Raw genomic sequence first — 15743 nt, forward strand, 5'->3', positions numbered from 1 at the left:
AGCACCCAGCCAGGTTTATACTTTGAGGGCAGAAGTCATCCCAGCCCCAGAAGAGGGGAGTCCACTTCTTAGCACCAGGTTTGCAGAGTTGATCTCCCAGGGACGTTATCCTGGGAACACCTCAGTGGCACTGGAAGAGTTCTATACAGTGTCTCCAGTGCCCATTCTTTTTGGGAATTGTCTGGCTCTCACCTTCTCAATGTCATTGTCGTAGTTCCTCTAGTCCAGCTGTGGCCTTGACATTATTGACATATTAGACTAGTAATGCTTTGTTTGGGAGGCTGTCCTGTGCCTTGGAGAACACTTAGCAGCATCCCTGGCCTGTACCCACTAGGTGCCAGTAGCACTTCTCTCCTCATTGTGACAGAGAACAATGTCTGCAGACACTGCCAAATGTCCTCTGGGGACAAGAGTCCCTACTCGAGAACCACTGCTCTAATCCTGTATTTTCTTGGGGTTTGGAAGCATTTACATTATACCTGACAGCAAGTGTTTATTGCACACCTCTTTTGTGCTAAGCACTACGTTGGGTGTGGGCAACAATGGTGACGGTAAGAGACAGTACCTTCATATAATCCACAGTCAAGTTGATGTAATACACTAATCAAAGAGTCTTATCAAAATGTAATTAAAACAGTAATAAATGTTATGAAGGAAATGTTCTGGGTGCCCTGGGGACACATAACAAGGGGCTGCAGGTAGTCCTGGGGATCTGAGATGTGTTCTCTGAGGAAGGCAGAAGCAGAGGTGGCTGTGTTTCTGTGATGGGGAATCAGGAATGAGAAGAGAGTTGAACTCAGGGGCAGTAGCATGTGCAAAGCACCTGAGGCAGGAGGTGATCTGCCAAGAACCACAAACAAACAAACAAACAAACAAACAAACAAGCAAAACCAACAACAGCAACGAAAAACCCCACAGCCTCTGTGGCTGGAACTCACAGTGGTTGGAGATGAGTCCAGAAAAGTCAGGGCCAAATTTGGCAGACACGTTTCAAACATGTTGGCAATTTGGGGCTTTATTCTCCTGAAAGCATAGGGAAGGTATTGAAGCGTTTCAGCAGGGGTAGGATTTGCTCATGTTTTAAGTATGTGATGGGCTGGTTGTAGCAGGAATGCTGCAGAGGAGGCAAGAATGATGTGTCACACTAATTGGGGGTTTGAGGCCGCAGGTACCGTCTTCTCTTACACAGATGGCCAAGACTTGGCGCTTAGTGCTACCCTCATTTCTTTTCAACAGACTTGTGTGAGTATGATTTGTTTGGTCTCCAAAGCCCTGGGTTTGTACCCATTGAGTTCTTACACATTCATTTTCTCTCTGAACCCACTACATATGGCTGATTTTTCACTTCTGGCTTTCCGTTTCAAAACAATGCCAGCCAAGGGCCCAGGAAAGGGGCTGAGAAAGGGTTCCAGGGAGCCACTTTATTAACCCTAGGTCCTAATTCTTTCAAAATTGCAGTATACAGTAGGATTCACAGACATGCATTCATCTCTTAGAGTGAGTGCAGGTGATCAGCCTTGTCCAGATGTGCTTGATAGTTACTCTCAAAGAGAGGACCAGCCCTTGACCTTTTGCTTCCACTTCATGGCAGCACCTCTTGGGGGCACAGTTCTTGTCAGGTCATCTGTGAGGCTCTGAGGGTTCTCTCTCCTAGTCCATTCCTGGCTGCTTTCGGGTAGTAGTCCTGTCCTGGACCCAGGTAAGTTAGGCTAAGGTTGTTTATGCTGAAAACTGCTAGTGTGTGCTTAGTAGGTTTTTGACAATTCCCTCAACTTATATCTATAGAAGTGTTTAAAAATCTCTTACCCCTCTAAGAAAATATGTTGTCTTTAGTGAACATGAGGACCCTCCACTGAGGCATGGTTTTTGTAGCCTTGAGCTCTTTAGTTGAGATGGCAGGTAGCTGATGCTCACATGTGCTCCGTGACCTGTTCTTAGGAAGACTGTATGGGAATCGAACCTTGGTTTCAAACACTAATCCAGGTGAAGTCGGCATAAAGTTGTCAGTCAATAATAAATAGCCTTAATGGGGAATATGGGAGAGCTGGAGCAACCAGATTTGCACTTAGCCGTGTTTGCTAAGACACGGTTGTCAGTGATAACAATGAGAGGAGGCATGACTGACAAGTTTTCTGGATTGTCAGCAAACTTCTAGACTGCATTTCCTGACCTGTGGACAAGCTGTTTTAAATCTGGGCAACTTTTATCATTGCCTATTCCCAAATAATCTTTGTCTCCTCCTGTAGTATAGTTTTAACCTCTCTCCACAGTACATTAATTTTTCATATGTTAAGTTGTCATCTCTTCTTCTTTAGAGTCTCACCAACTTCCTGACTATTGTTTCTTTATTTCTTGCACAAGTTTTTGTTTTCCCCATCCTCATTTGCCTATTCCCCAGGCTTCATGAGGCGATCAGGTAGCATTATTTCCTTTCTCATTAGATTTATTTAGCAACTGCAGGCTGCATGCATAACATGTGCAAGCTCAGTACTGCTGTCTTATGTTCTGGGTAACATTCAATCAAACAGACAGGTGATTCCAGAACTGCCCTCTGCAGCCCATGGTCTGCTTTAGTCAGAGTCAGACCTGGTCCCAGTAGTACCCTTGGATGAATTTGAAATTGAATTCTCTCCTCCCAGAAGTCTTCGATGATATTTAGGATGTTTCATCACTTATCACAATTTTCTTTGGTGATTCAGCTCATTCAGAAAAGGGAAATCTGATGTTCTTTATCTCATTTAGGTCCTGGAGCTCTGTGTACCCCCAAGCCCTCCCATGGGTGCCCCCACTTTCCTGTTGCCCTAATAGTACCACTGCCAATCAGAGCAGAAAAGGGGTGTACTGAGGGAAGCCCCCTGTTTTGCTTTCGTGATTCCTTATTTCACTCTGCAGAACACTCTTTTCTTGAAGGAAACTCTTTATAAAGGAGAATGGCGATTGGAATGGCTAAAAGGATGTTAACTTTTGAAAATAAGACAGAGCATAGGACCTTAACACAGTAGTAAATATGGATTGTGTCAGAACGCAGAAAGCAGAAAGCTGAGATCATTTTCCCCTTCAGCTGGACTGTGCCCCTTTACTATTGGAATGAACTCTATTAAAGACAGTTGCTCTATTTGAAACTATTTGGGTTCTTTTTATTATCTCTTTCAGGCAGTTATGTCGCAGGAAATGCTGTTACTTGGAAAGGGTTTTTATTACAAATTTGTTTTTTACATCCTGAGCCGTTAGTGGAAGCTAATCTATGCACCCTTTGGTTTCTGTCAGTGAGGCCCACCAGAGAAAAACAGAAACCATGCATTTCTTCAGAACATTTTCTCAGATGACCAAGCATGAGAGCAAATTATATCCTCCCCATAACTTCTTTTTCTTAGCCCATGATGAATTTCTTTCTCCAGAGGGAGAAGTGATTTTTAAAAAGCTTGAACAACATGCTAATCTTTCCTTCTGATAGCCCCTGGTTGAATTACCCCTGAATTTGAAGTATTTACTGATGAAATGATACTTGACATTAACCAGTGTTGTATGGAAATATTTCCAGCACCTGGGGAGAAAATAAAGGAGGATATTCATAGCACTGCCACTGTGTGGCTGAGTCTCCCGGTTTTCTCAGGACCAACTTGAATTACACTTGCTTCATGCTGACTGAATTTTCTCCTGAGAGTCCACTTTTAAACAACAGAAAGATTTGCACCACTGAAAAAAAGTTAGAATTTACAGTGTTATTACCATGAAAAAGATTGGGTTTGGGTAACAGCCTCCTTGGCTGGTTAGCAGAACCAACTGGAGGCTTTGGTTCAGGATTTTTTTTCCTTGTTCAGAATGACAGAAGGTAATATCACATCTTTGTAAGTGAAATGCTCTTTTTGCTTATAAAGCCCTGCTTAGACTTGTGGCTCAAGAAGATAAGCTGAATTTTCCAGAGCAGAGTGAAATAGGAACTTGGCTGTAAGTTTTGCATCTCAGGGTGTTATTAATTTGGCCACCTGATGTTGCTCATTGACTAAGATAAAGAACTATGAAAATATATGGGTGATTATTCAACATTAATACGACTCTTCCTCTCCTGCCAGTTTTTGTAGCTCATAGAACTGTGAACATTCTTTACTTCCTTTTTTTTTAAACGAGAGAATAAAATATCACAACAAACTATGGAACAGTTGTCTCATTCCTCATTTGGAGCATGGAGATGTGTTTATATGACAAGTATTGAAGCAGTTTCTTCAGGAATAACAGTTCAATTGAAATGAGAATTTATACCCTGTAATATGGTGTGGGAGGAAGAATAATGAACTAGTGTCAAGAATCCTTGGATTACACCCCACATCGAAAGCTTTCCAGGCAACTGTTTGAACTGCCTGAGGCACAGTGTCTAGCTTGGACTCAGTCAATGTTTCCCCAACTGTATTCCACAAAATACGCTTTCTTTTTCTGCAAGTGGCTGTGTATGCTGTCGGAGGTGGGGGAGAGATTTATGATCAAACGGATTTTAGAAATTGTACATATTAATCCCTCAGAATCACAATTTACATAGTATATTTGTACATGAAACAAGTTTCATAGTCTTGACTATGCACCAGAAAACATTATTGCTACGACCAGAAATTGACAATATAGACTGTGTTTTTACAAGCAGATAACAAATTAGGGTTAATTATTAGAGATGACTAGGATGGGAAATGGGGAGAGTTTATTTTGAAGCATACCAAAGTCTCCGAGAAGTTGTAAATTATATAATCTGTTTACCTTTGTTTAACCAGCGTTTCCTAAAATGTTATGTTTTTTAGTTGTATACCTATTCACAGCTCATAAAATAATGTGTCATGGAAATAGGAAGTCATGTGCTATGGGAAACAGTAGACTGTCAGTTTCCTCAAGGTCTCTTGAGTTTTGTGATTATAATTCCTGATTTGTCTGATGCTCATTTTCATCTCCTTCCTAGAGCAGGTTGTGGAAGGTGTATACTGATTAGACAAGTCTCACTTAATAAAAATGAATTGAGCTTTTGTCTTTCACGAATACCGTTAGAAGAAGAAAGGAGGGAGCTTACCACCCAATATGTAATTTAAAAGCACACGTGATTAACTTTAATATAAGAAAGAAAGTGCTATCAGGAAGGTACATATGGAAAACAGACTTTAGAGCGGTGATTCTCAGAGTGTGGCCATTCCAGGACCAGCCTCTGCTGGGTGCTTGTTGGCACGGTAAATTCTTGACCCTGTCCCCGAGCACCAGATCCAGAAACTGGGCTGCAGCCCAGCAGTGTGAGCTTTGACAAGCCCTCCAGGACTCTGATTCTCCGTAAAGTCTGAGAATCACGGCTGTAGAAACAGAGCTCACACTTGGATGGGGAATAGGGTATCATTTTAAATCTTAGAAGAGGAGTAAAACTTGTATGCATGAGCAGTAGACCTATATTTTTAAAGCAGACAATAGTAATATAAGTCGAAATCACAGCAGAGATCTGAGGGCCAATTTTAGTTGTTGTTTTTTTTTAACCAGCAAGTTATGTGACCTTCTCCAAATCACTTAACCTCTCTCAATCTGTTCCCTCAACTTTAAAACTAGAGTGTTGGACTAGACAATTTTATGATCCTTTTGACTGTAAGGCTCAATTAGTTTATGTGGCTCTGGTACAGTATATCATGATATAAGCTGAGTAACAGCATGACATGAATTATTTGTGACCCAAATGCCTAGTATATTATCCTGTACACACTCTAGCTACAATGGTTTGTATTAAGAAAAATGGCATAGTAAACATTTTTTCTTCTTTTCAAGCAGCCATTAGCATCAGCCAGAGAGTAAAACTTTATTCCCCAGTGTGTCATACAGACAGCGTGTAACTGATTTCAGGAGCAAGAACTCTGAACATAAAGTAGTGTCATGAGGGCGGTAATTTGAGCAGTATCAGAATAAGCTGCTCTGGAAGATAGGGCTTAGCAGTATCTGGCTGTTCTGGGACTCATCATCGCACAGGGAAACCCTGCTAGTAACTCCTCTGGAATTAAATGCCAGATCTGAGGAGTAGCTCCCTAATGCAACTACAGTTTCCTGAGTTTGAATGTGTGCATGTGGGAGTTGGGATAAATTGCAGGGCTATAGCAGTAGTCCTTGGCCCATGTCACCAATGTGTAGTTGCCTCTCTGGCACTGACCCTGACCCATGCAAGAGTGGCTTTTATATTAAGGGTAGGCTACCCTGTGGATCATCTTGCTCTGGAACCTTTATTCTGTACCCAGTTTTTACTTGCTTTCCATTTTGTATCCCTTCTTCTGAACACCTTAATAATTAAATACCAATTCATATTTATGAAACATGTACTGTGTGCCAGACATGGTTCTAAGCCTGTTACATGGCAGTAGGAACTGTTATAATCCCTATTTTGTTTTCTTTTTTTTAAGATTTTATTTATTTATTTTTAGAGAGAGGGGAAGGGAGAGAGAAAGAGAAGGAGGGAAACATCAATGTGTGGTTGCCTCTTGTGTGCCCCTTACTGGGGACCTGGCCTGCAACCCAGGCATGTGTCCTGACTGGGAATTGAGTGGACAACCCCTTGCTTCGCAGTCCAGTGCTCAGTCCACTGAGACACACCAGCCAGGGCTATAATCCCTATTTTAAAGATTAAGAAACTTAGACTTAAAATGCCTGAAAAGTGTTACCCCAAGGTCACCCAACCAGTAAGAGGCAAAGCCTGCATTCAAGTCAGTTTTCTCTGACTTTTGAATATAATATAGTAATATTTTGTTTTTAGTAAAGAAAAGACATCCTTTCCTTTACCTTTGATGTGGCTTTTCCTATTGGAAAAGAAAATGCCAGAGTATGTTGTGAATTCCCTTTCCTATCTTGTGATTCACAAATTTTGTCTTTTTTAATTTATATTAATAGCTAGCAATTGTACACATACCACATACCACAAAGTGTTTTAAGTGCTGCATATTTATTAAGTAAAATCCTGGTTGGTAGAAACTATTTTCCCCATTCGATAGAAGAAGAAGCTGAGACATAGAGAGGTTAAATAACTTGTCCAAGGTTACACAACAAATAAATGTCAGAGCTGGGATTCAAACCCAGCCCGTCAAACACCAAAGTGTGTGTTCTGGACCCACTGCGCACACACAGCTTTCCTGTAGGTGTAAGACTCAACTGCGTGGTAGCTGGCTTCCATTTACGGCTCTATCATTAAGGATGTCTGTAAAACCAAGGCCTTCATATGTCAACTTTGTTCTTTATTGTACAGTCTATCAGCACGTTTCCCCAGTACCATGTCTGTCTAGCTCACAGAATGCTTTCAAATTATATAAGAAGAGATAGAGTGAAAAATAGAATGTTTTCCTAAGATGCTATTTTTACTGTTCAGAAGTCTCAACTATTTAAGGAGGCTGGTTTAATGATGGCAGAAAACAGCTTCACAGGTTATGGAGGCAAGCAGAGGCACCTGCTGAGTCAGGGCAGTCCCAGAGGGGTGGCCTTTGTGAGAGCTCTTCCCTGCCCTGAGGTCCCTGGTATTTATTCATCCCTGAGAAGGAGGATCTGCTTGCCTTTCTGGGTCCCACACTGAGATCCTCTCTAAGTGGGTTGGGCAGGATGGGGAGGCACTTTGGACTGCCTCTGAAAATTAACTGTCTCTGAGATTGATTGATGGCTTGAAGATCTCTTTGGAGATCATATCAAAAATTATTGATTATGTTACTAAGTCATAGCAAATAGGCTCTGAGGTTGGGAACTAAGTGCTTTCTTTAAAATAATCCAGAAGCAGTAGAATAAATCAATGTGCAGAACATCTAAAACACCATAATCATCAGGTTGGCCTGACATACAGCTTGGCTTCAATGTGGAAAAAGCCGTCCTGTTCACCATCCCCCACCACCAAAAAAGACATCTGAATAGTCATCTTGGCATTCTAAAGCAAGGAAGTGAAAAAATCTTTATTCTAGTATTTCAATAAAAGAAACACATAAAGCTTTTAAATTAATTTGTGCCAGATAAGTTTCCTTCCTCCCTCCCTCCCTCCCTCCCTCCCTCCCTCCCTCCCTCCCTCCCTCCCTCCCTTTAAAAATAAAGATACAAAAACCTCATGAGATGTTTTGGTTTCAAAAACTGAGGCCAACAAGCTTAGTCCTGCTCAGTTATTTGGTTTTGTTTTTTCATTTTTAGCACACAGTAGTACCGTTCCATGTCAGTTTGGTTTGAAATTGTTTTTATTTGCATTTAAGACCACTAATTTTGCTTCATATGAAAAAATTCCAGCAGTGTATCTTGCTGAAAGAAAAACTTAGTATGCAAAGTACCAATTTTGGAGCAGTTAAATTGAAGAATGTTTTTGCATATTATGACAGCATTCTGTGCTTTGAAGGATTCACCAGAAGGGTTGTAAAAGTAACTGTCCCCTTTGGGTACTTCAGTGTTTACTTATAAACAGTTAACTACTTAGAGGCGGGGAGTAGCACCAGGGAGAGTAATAAGATGTCAGAAAATGACAGTCGCTGCAAAATGGTGATAAACCACAGCCCTCAAATTGTTACATAACTCAGAGAAAAATAATTCTAGCAACACACGTTTCCATTTGGTACCAGCTCTGAACCTAGGATACCTGAGACTTGGTATTAGGGAAATCACTTCATCTTTATGGGCCTCTGTTTCTTCACCTGTAAACTCAGGAGACCACAGACCAGCTGGCCTTTTAAGGTTCTTTTGAGTCTGTTTAATTTCCTGATTCTGTTTTCTGAAGAAGTAAGATGTGCTTGTTTTGGGGATTTGGGAAGTGAATATAGTAAAAGCTTCTGGGCCTCTGGTTACTGTGTGCCTTCTCTGTGGCACATGCTGTCCTAGGAGCTGGCAATAGGATGAGCTGTAAAGGAGATGCTGCTCCCTCCATCAGGTTTATTTTAGTCTGGGTGTAGGATGGTGATGGTGGGGAGGCTGGACACACTAAAAAAAAAAGTTCAGTTGAACTGAATTTACCACTGGGGACTTCTTCACAATGACCACGAATTCCAGACTCTTTGAGCAAAGTGTCAGCAAATGCCCTTGGTGTAGAATAGTGAGTGGGAAATGAGGCAGAAACTGAATTTGTATTTCCCTGGAGATGCTGGGAGTGATCCTCGTTTTCTCCCTTGAGAGAGTATTCATGGCCTTCAGTCATTCCCTTATGAGAGCCATGTCTCATTCCACTATGTTCATAGTGAGCCTAAAAATACCTCCCTATTCTGGAGCATTCTAAGATGATGAAATAAAAGAGTCTATTGATGCAGAAGGATATTATTAAAGTCTCTGCTGGTTTATGTCCGTGATCCCTACAGAGAGACCCCTATTTCAGGTGCGTGTTCCATAAGAGGCACCTCCCATTGCACTGGCCCCATTCTGCTGGGTAGGATATTTGAACCTACTACATCCAAGCTACTCCTTCACATACTTAGCACCTGAGGCATTTCCTAAGGATGGACAGCAGAGGAATTACATATGAAATGAATTTCTTTTATAAAAAGCTATTCCATCTTTCTGCTTTTCACTTTTAATATCTATTCTGCTTATGAAGTTCCTATATTAAACTATGCTCTCTCTACCTGCCTGCTCAGTTTTTCCTAAATATTAACACAGATGAGAAGAGCCAGACATATTTTTATCCCCAGTTAGAATCAGGGAAATGCATGCCTAGAATTGTGTTTTATTTGAGTCTCCTGAAGTATAGATTGGGGCAGAAAAATAGACACCCCTTGTTTGATGTGGAGAGAGCCTAGTTCTAGTTCAACCTCAGCTACTAGGAAAATAAGATTTGATGGGCTCGTCTACAGAACTAGTATGATGGCATGTGCCTTGCCAACTCTGGATATGAAAGCATTTTATGTGGTGGTTCCTCTGTTATCCATGGTTTTACTTTCCAAGGTGTTAGTTACCCAGAGACAACCTCAGTTTGAAAATATTAAATAGAAAATTCCAGAAATAAACGATTCATAACTTTTAAATTGGGCACTGTTTCGAGGGGCTTCATGAAACCTCTTGCCATCCTGCTCTGGACGTGAATCACCTCTGTGTCCAGAGCATCTGTGCTGTGTTTGCTCCCGACCATTGGTCTGGTTGTAACTGCCATCTTGATTGACAGATAGACTCTCATGGTATCTCAGTGTTCAAGTAGCCCTTAATTTGCTTAATAATGGCCCCAAAGCAAGTGTAAGAGTAGTGATGCTGGCAAATAGGATATGCCAAAGAGAAGCCATAAAGTGTTTCCTTTAACTGAGAAGGTATGTATGTATATAGGAAAAACCATTGTGTGTATAGGGTTCAGTACTACCTGTAGTTTCAGGCATTCACTGGGAGATCTTGAAAAGTATCTTCTTTGGATAAGGGAAGATGGCTGCAAACTACAAAGTAATTTATAATATTTTAGAAAGATTAAATTCAGTAGGGTGTTCTTCAGTGTACAGCCAGTAATTGGAACTAGTTTAAAACCAGAAAGGAGGTAAATTAATAGAGAAGCTGGGTGGGCTTTATGCTTTTCCATCAATGATGAATGTTGACTAGTTTAGTATAATTAAGTTATGACATATATATGTTTCTAGGGGGCTTTCATTATTTCATTCTTGTTACAAATAATTTAAAGTGAAAGGCTGTGTGATGAAAAAAAGCATGGTGAAAAAAAAAACATGGCTTTTACAATAAGAAAGACCAGAGTGGGAGCTCCCTCTCTGCCGCTCACCAGCGGGGAGGCATCTGTTGAGTGGGATAGTGTTCCAACCAAACAGGTTAATTTGTCTTTCAGTCTTCTAACATGTAGTTTGGTAAGATAGTACCTACCAATTAGGGTTGTTACAAGGATTAAATGTAACAAAGTGGGAAAATGCTTGACACAATGCCTAGCTCACAGTGTGCAAAAGGATTCGCTTCCCATTTCTAATTTTCTCCATATTCTTCATACAGAAGAAAGGGAGTGTGAGGTCCTGTAGAGGACACCTTAGTGGAAGAACTCATAAACTGGGGGTCTCTAAAATTCTGAGCCATCAAGGTATAAATAGACTTAGCTCGTCCTTGTTAAATAGCCCCTATCCCCCAACTTCTATTTTAAATACTTGGCATCTCAAAATAGGAAAATATTTTTATCTTTGAATTTATATAGAACTGTGGTGGTTGTGGAAATTCAATAGATGGATAAAATAATTGAAAGTAATTCCTTAAATTACCCTTAAGGAAAATTTTCTTGTAATTCTTTAATTTGTTGGGGTTTTTTTGCACAAAATCCTCCTTACTTTTCTTATTTTGAGTAGCACAGTTCACTCATGGATATTACTTAGATGGTGCAACTGCTTAAGGAGGGTCCTTTCTGCTTTGTTTGTTATGTGATGCTTTGTTCATTTTCATTGTGATGGATTATGCATAAATCTTGATCAATTTAAAAGTCAGCATAACAAACGATGGTATATCTTGGATGCATTTCTTTAAAAGATGATAATTGTAAATTAATTATTTACTCATTAATGAATACTGTTAATTGAAGAAATTAGAAAATGAACATAAGCTTCCAAATCTCACTACACAGTTAATCCTTTTAATTTAAGAATTAGTTCTACATTAGATGTTTAAATTATAATAGCATCACACCACATAAACTGTTTTATGATCCTTTTCACTTAGCATTATATCTTATCATCTGAAAATGTATATCTTTTTAAGTGATTCTTTTTAGTGGCTGCATAGTATTTTACTTTATGAATGTATCAAAAATTGTTTGATTCTCCATTGATGAGTCATTAGTATCTTTTCAGGGGTTTTTTTTGTATTTTAAACTGAGCTATAAGTATATACTTTTACAATTATTTCCACAGGATAGTTGCCTAGAAATAATTCTAAGTCAAAGGTAAACACACATTTTAAGGCTTCCAGTACATATTTCTAAACTGACATTCAGAATGCAAGAAGTCTTTTACCAATGGTTATGTGCATCAATAGTGTAAAAGTGTCCCTTAAAAATAATCAAACAAGTTGAAGTTAAACAAGTTGAACTCCTTGTCATCTTGCAGTGGTTTTCATGTTTTAGTAAAACAAATTATAATAAAAAAAGTTAACAGAAATGTTTCATAACAGATACTTCCTATTCCTTCTCCCAATTTCTTCTGGTTAATTTATCTTTTCTCTTTCTCTTTTCCGCCCTCCAGGATGGAAGTATGATGTGATGGATATAACTATGGGGTACTGTGTGGGTACACGGCCTCCTCCGTCTTGCCTCGTCCTCCTGCTTCTCAAGCTCTTGGCTACTGTCTCCCAGGGACTGCCGGGGACTGGGCCCCTGGGCTTCCACTTCACACATTCCATTTATAACGCGACAGTGTATGAGAACTCAGCAGCACGGACATATGTCAACAGTCAGAGTAGAATGGGCATCACCTTAATTGATCTGTCCTGGGATATCAAATACAGAATAGTATCTGGAGATGAGGAAGGCTTTTTCAAAGCAGAGGAAGTCATTATTGCGGATTTCTGTTTTCTCAGAATAAGAACTAAAGGTGGCAATTCTGCCATATTGAATAGGGAAATTCAGGACAGTTATTTATTGATAATAAAAGGTTCTGTCCGAGGAGAGGATTTGGAAGCATGGACCAAAGTGAATATCCAGGTTTTGGATATGAATGATCTGAGACCCTTATTCTCACCCACAACATACTCGGTTACAATAGCAGAAAGCACACCTTTAAGGACTAGTGTCGCCCAGGTGACAGCAACAGATGCAGATATTGGTTCCAATGGAGAATTCTATTACTACTTTAAAAACAAAGTTGATCTTTTTTCCGTTCACCCCACGAGTGGTGTCATTTCTTTAAGCGGGCGATTAAATTATGATGAAAAGAACAGGTATGACCTGGAAATTTTGGCTGTGGACCGAGGGATGAAACTCTATGGAAACAACGGAGTGAGCAGTACTGCCAAGCTTTATGTTCACATTGAACGAATCAATGAGCACGCCCCAACTATCCATGTAGTCACTCATGTTCCTTTCTCACTGGACAGAGAGCCCACATATGCAATGGTGACTGTGGATGACCTCGATGAGGGGGCCAATGGAGAGATCGAGTCTGTTTCCATTGTGGCTGGGGATCCTTTAGATCAGTTCTTCCTGGCTAAGGAAGGAAAGTGGATAAATGAATATAAGATTAAGGAGAGAAAGCAGGTTGACTGGGAGAGCTTTCCGTACGGCTGTAATCTCACTCTTCAAGCAAAAGACAAGGGGTCACCTCAGAAATTTTCTGCCATAAAGGTAGTCCATATTGCCAACCCCCAAAGAGACACTGTCCCAGTTAGATTTGAAAAAGAAATGTACGACGTGAGCATTAGTGAATTTTCCCCTCCTGGTGTTGTGGTTGCTATAGTAAAATTAAGTCCCGAACCACTGGATGTGGAATATAAATTATCTCCTGGTAAAGATGCACAGTACTTCAAAATTAATCCTCGGTCAGGTCTGATTGTCACTGCACAGTCACTGAATACTGTCAAGAAGGAGGTTTATAAATTGGTGGTGACAAACAAGGAAGGAGATTTAGAAGCACAAGTCACCATTGGCATAGAAGATGCAAATGACCACACCCCAGAATTTCAGCAGCCAGTGTATGATGCTTTTGTGAATGAAAGTGTTCCAGTGGGAACAAGCATTCTGACAGTTTCAGCTTCTGATAAGGATAAAGGAGAGAATGGGTACATCACCTACAGTATTGCCAGCCTGAATTTGTTGCCATTTACTGTTAACCAGTTTACAGGTGTCATTAGCACAACTGAAGAACTGGATTTTGAATCCTGTCCAGAAATTTATAGGTTCATTGTCAGAGCCTCTGACTGGGGTTCCCCATACCGCCATGAAAGTGAGGTAAATGTGACTATTCGAATAGGAAATGTCAATGACAACACCCCTCTCTTTGAAAAAGTGGCTTGCCAGGGAGTTATTTCATATGACTTTCCAGTTGGGGGTCATATCACAGCTGTCTCAGCAATCGATATTGATGAACTTGAACTTGTAAAGTACAAAATCATCTCTGGAAATGAACTTGGTTTCTTTTACTTAAACCCAGACTCTGGGGTTTTACAGCTTAAAAAGTCACTGATGAATTCTGGCATTAAAAATGGTCAGTTTGCCCTCTGGATTACAGCAACGGATGGAGAAAATTTTGCAGATCCCATGTCTGTTAACATTTCAGTCCTGCATGGGAAGGTGTCTTCCAAGAGTTTCAGTTGCAGAGAAACTCGTGTGGCACAAAAGCTGGCAGAGAAACTACTCATGAAGGCAAAAGCAAATGGGAAACTGAATCTGGAAGATGGATTTCTTGACTTTTATTCAGTGAATAGGCAAGGACCACATTTTGACAAGTCATTTCCTTCTGATGTGGCTGTGAAGGAGAATTTGCCAGTTGGTGCTAACATCCTGAAGATTAAAGCCTATGATGCCGACTCTGGCTTCAATGGAAAGGTGCTATTTACAATATCTGATGGCAATACAGATAGTTGCTTTAATATTGACATGGAAACTGGGCAACTTAAAGTCCTTATGCCTATGGATCGAGAGCACACAGACCTCTATCTTCTTAATATCACCATCTATGACTTAGGCAATCCACAGAAATCTTCATGGAGGTTGCTGACCATCAATGTGGAAGATGCTAATGACAATAGTCCAATTTTTCTTCAAGACAGTTACACAGTTAACATTCTTGAAAGTTCAAGTATTGGTACTGAGATTATTCAAGTGGAAGCTCGAGACAAAGACTTGGGTTCCAATGGTGAAGTGACTTATTCAGTCTTGACAGATACACAGCAGTTTGCCATCAACAGCTCAACTGGAATCGTTTATGTAGCTGACCAGCTAGACCGGGAATCTAAAGCAAACTACTCATTAAAAATAGAAGCCAGAGACAAGGCAGAAAGTGGCCAGCAGCTCTTTTCAGTTGTCACTCTTAAGGTCTTTTTGGATGATGTCAATGACTGCTCCCCAGCATTCATTCCCAGCAGCTATAGTGTGAAGGTTCTTGAAGATCTCCCCATTGGCACTGTCATCGCTTGGCTGGAGACCCATGATCCAGATCTTGGACTGGGGGGTCAAGTGCGTTATTCTTTGGTCAATGACTATAATGGGAGATTTGAAATAGATAAAGCAAGTGGCGCCATTCGCTTGAGCAAAGAGCTGGACTACGAAAAGCAGCAGTTCTATAACCTCACGGTTCGGGCTAAAGACAAAGGGAGGCCAGTCTCTCTGTCATCTGTTTCCTTTGTGGAAGTGGAAGTGGTGGATGTCAATGAAAACCTCCATACCCCCTATTTCCCAGACTTTGCTGTGGTTGGATCTGTAAAAGAAAATTCTCGTATTGGAACAAGTGTGCTACGGGTGACTGCTCATGATGAGGACTCTGGGAGGGACGGAGAGATCCAGTACTCCATCAGGGATGGCAGTGGTCTTGGAAGGTTCAATATAGATGATGAGAGCGGTAAGTTTAATCTTCTGTGTCAGAAGTGTCATTTCACCTCTCACAAATCAACACTGGAAAAGTAAAAGGATATTCTCACACAATGAAAAAGAATGACAAGTGAGGTTGCATTTGGTGCAGAGATGACACAGTAAAAGCTTTTTCCTGGAATGTTGGTTTGTAACACCTGTTTATACAATAATAGCCATCATTTTCAGGAGTAGGAGTCCTTATTTTTTTGTATTTCTGGTTTAGCCCTATTACCAGGTTATCTTTTGATAAGCATGAAGTAATTTTCACCTCTGT

The 15743-nt window shown here is 40.5% G+C and overlaps 1 protein-coding gene across 1 annotated transcript in view; it reads left to right on the plus strand.

Moving 5' to 3' along the window:
* Positions 1-15743, plus strand: part of FAT3 (FAT atypical cadherin 3) — a 637939-nt gene that overhangs the window by 118384 nt on the left and 503812 nt on the right. Inside the window, exon 2 of the mRNA XM_045818135.1 lies at positions 12150-15458. Within this exon, the coding sequence (XP_045674091.1) occupies positions 12167-15458 (3292 nt within the window). The 5' untranslated portion in view covers positions 12150-12166. The remainder of the gene's footprint in view (positions 1-12149; positions 15459-15743) is intronic.

This window comes from Phyllostomus hastatus, unplaced genomic scaffold (genome assembly GCF_019186645.2).
Source record: "Phyllostomus hastatus isolate PE091 unplaced genomic scaffold, TTU_PhHast_1.1 phas_scaffold_317, whole genome shotgun sequence".
Taxonomy (NCBI): Eukaryota; Metazoa; Chordata; class Mammalia; order Chiroptera; family Phyllostomidae; genus Phyllostomus; species Phyllostomus hastatus.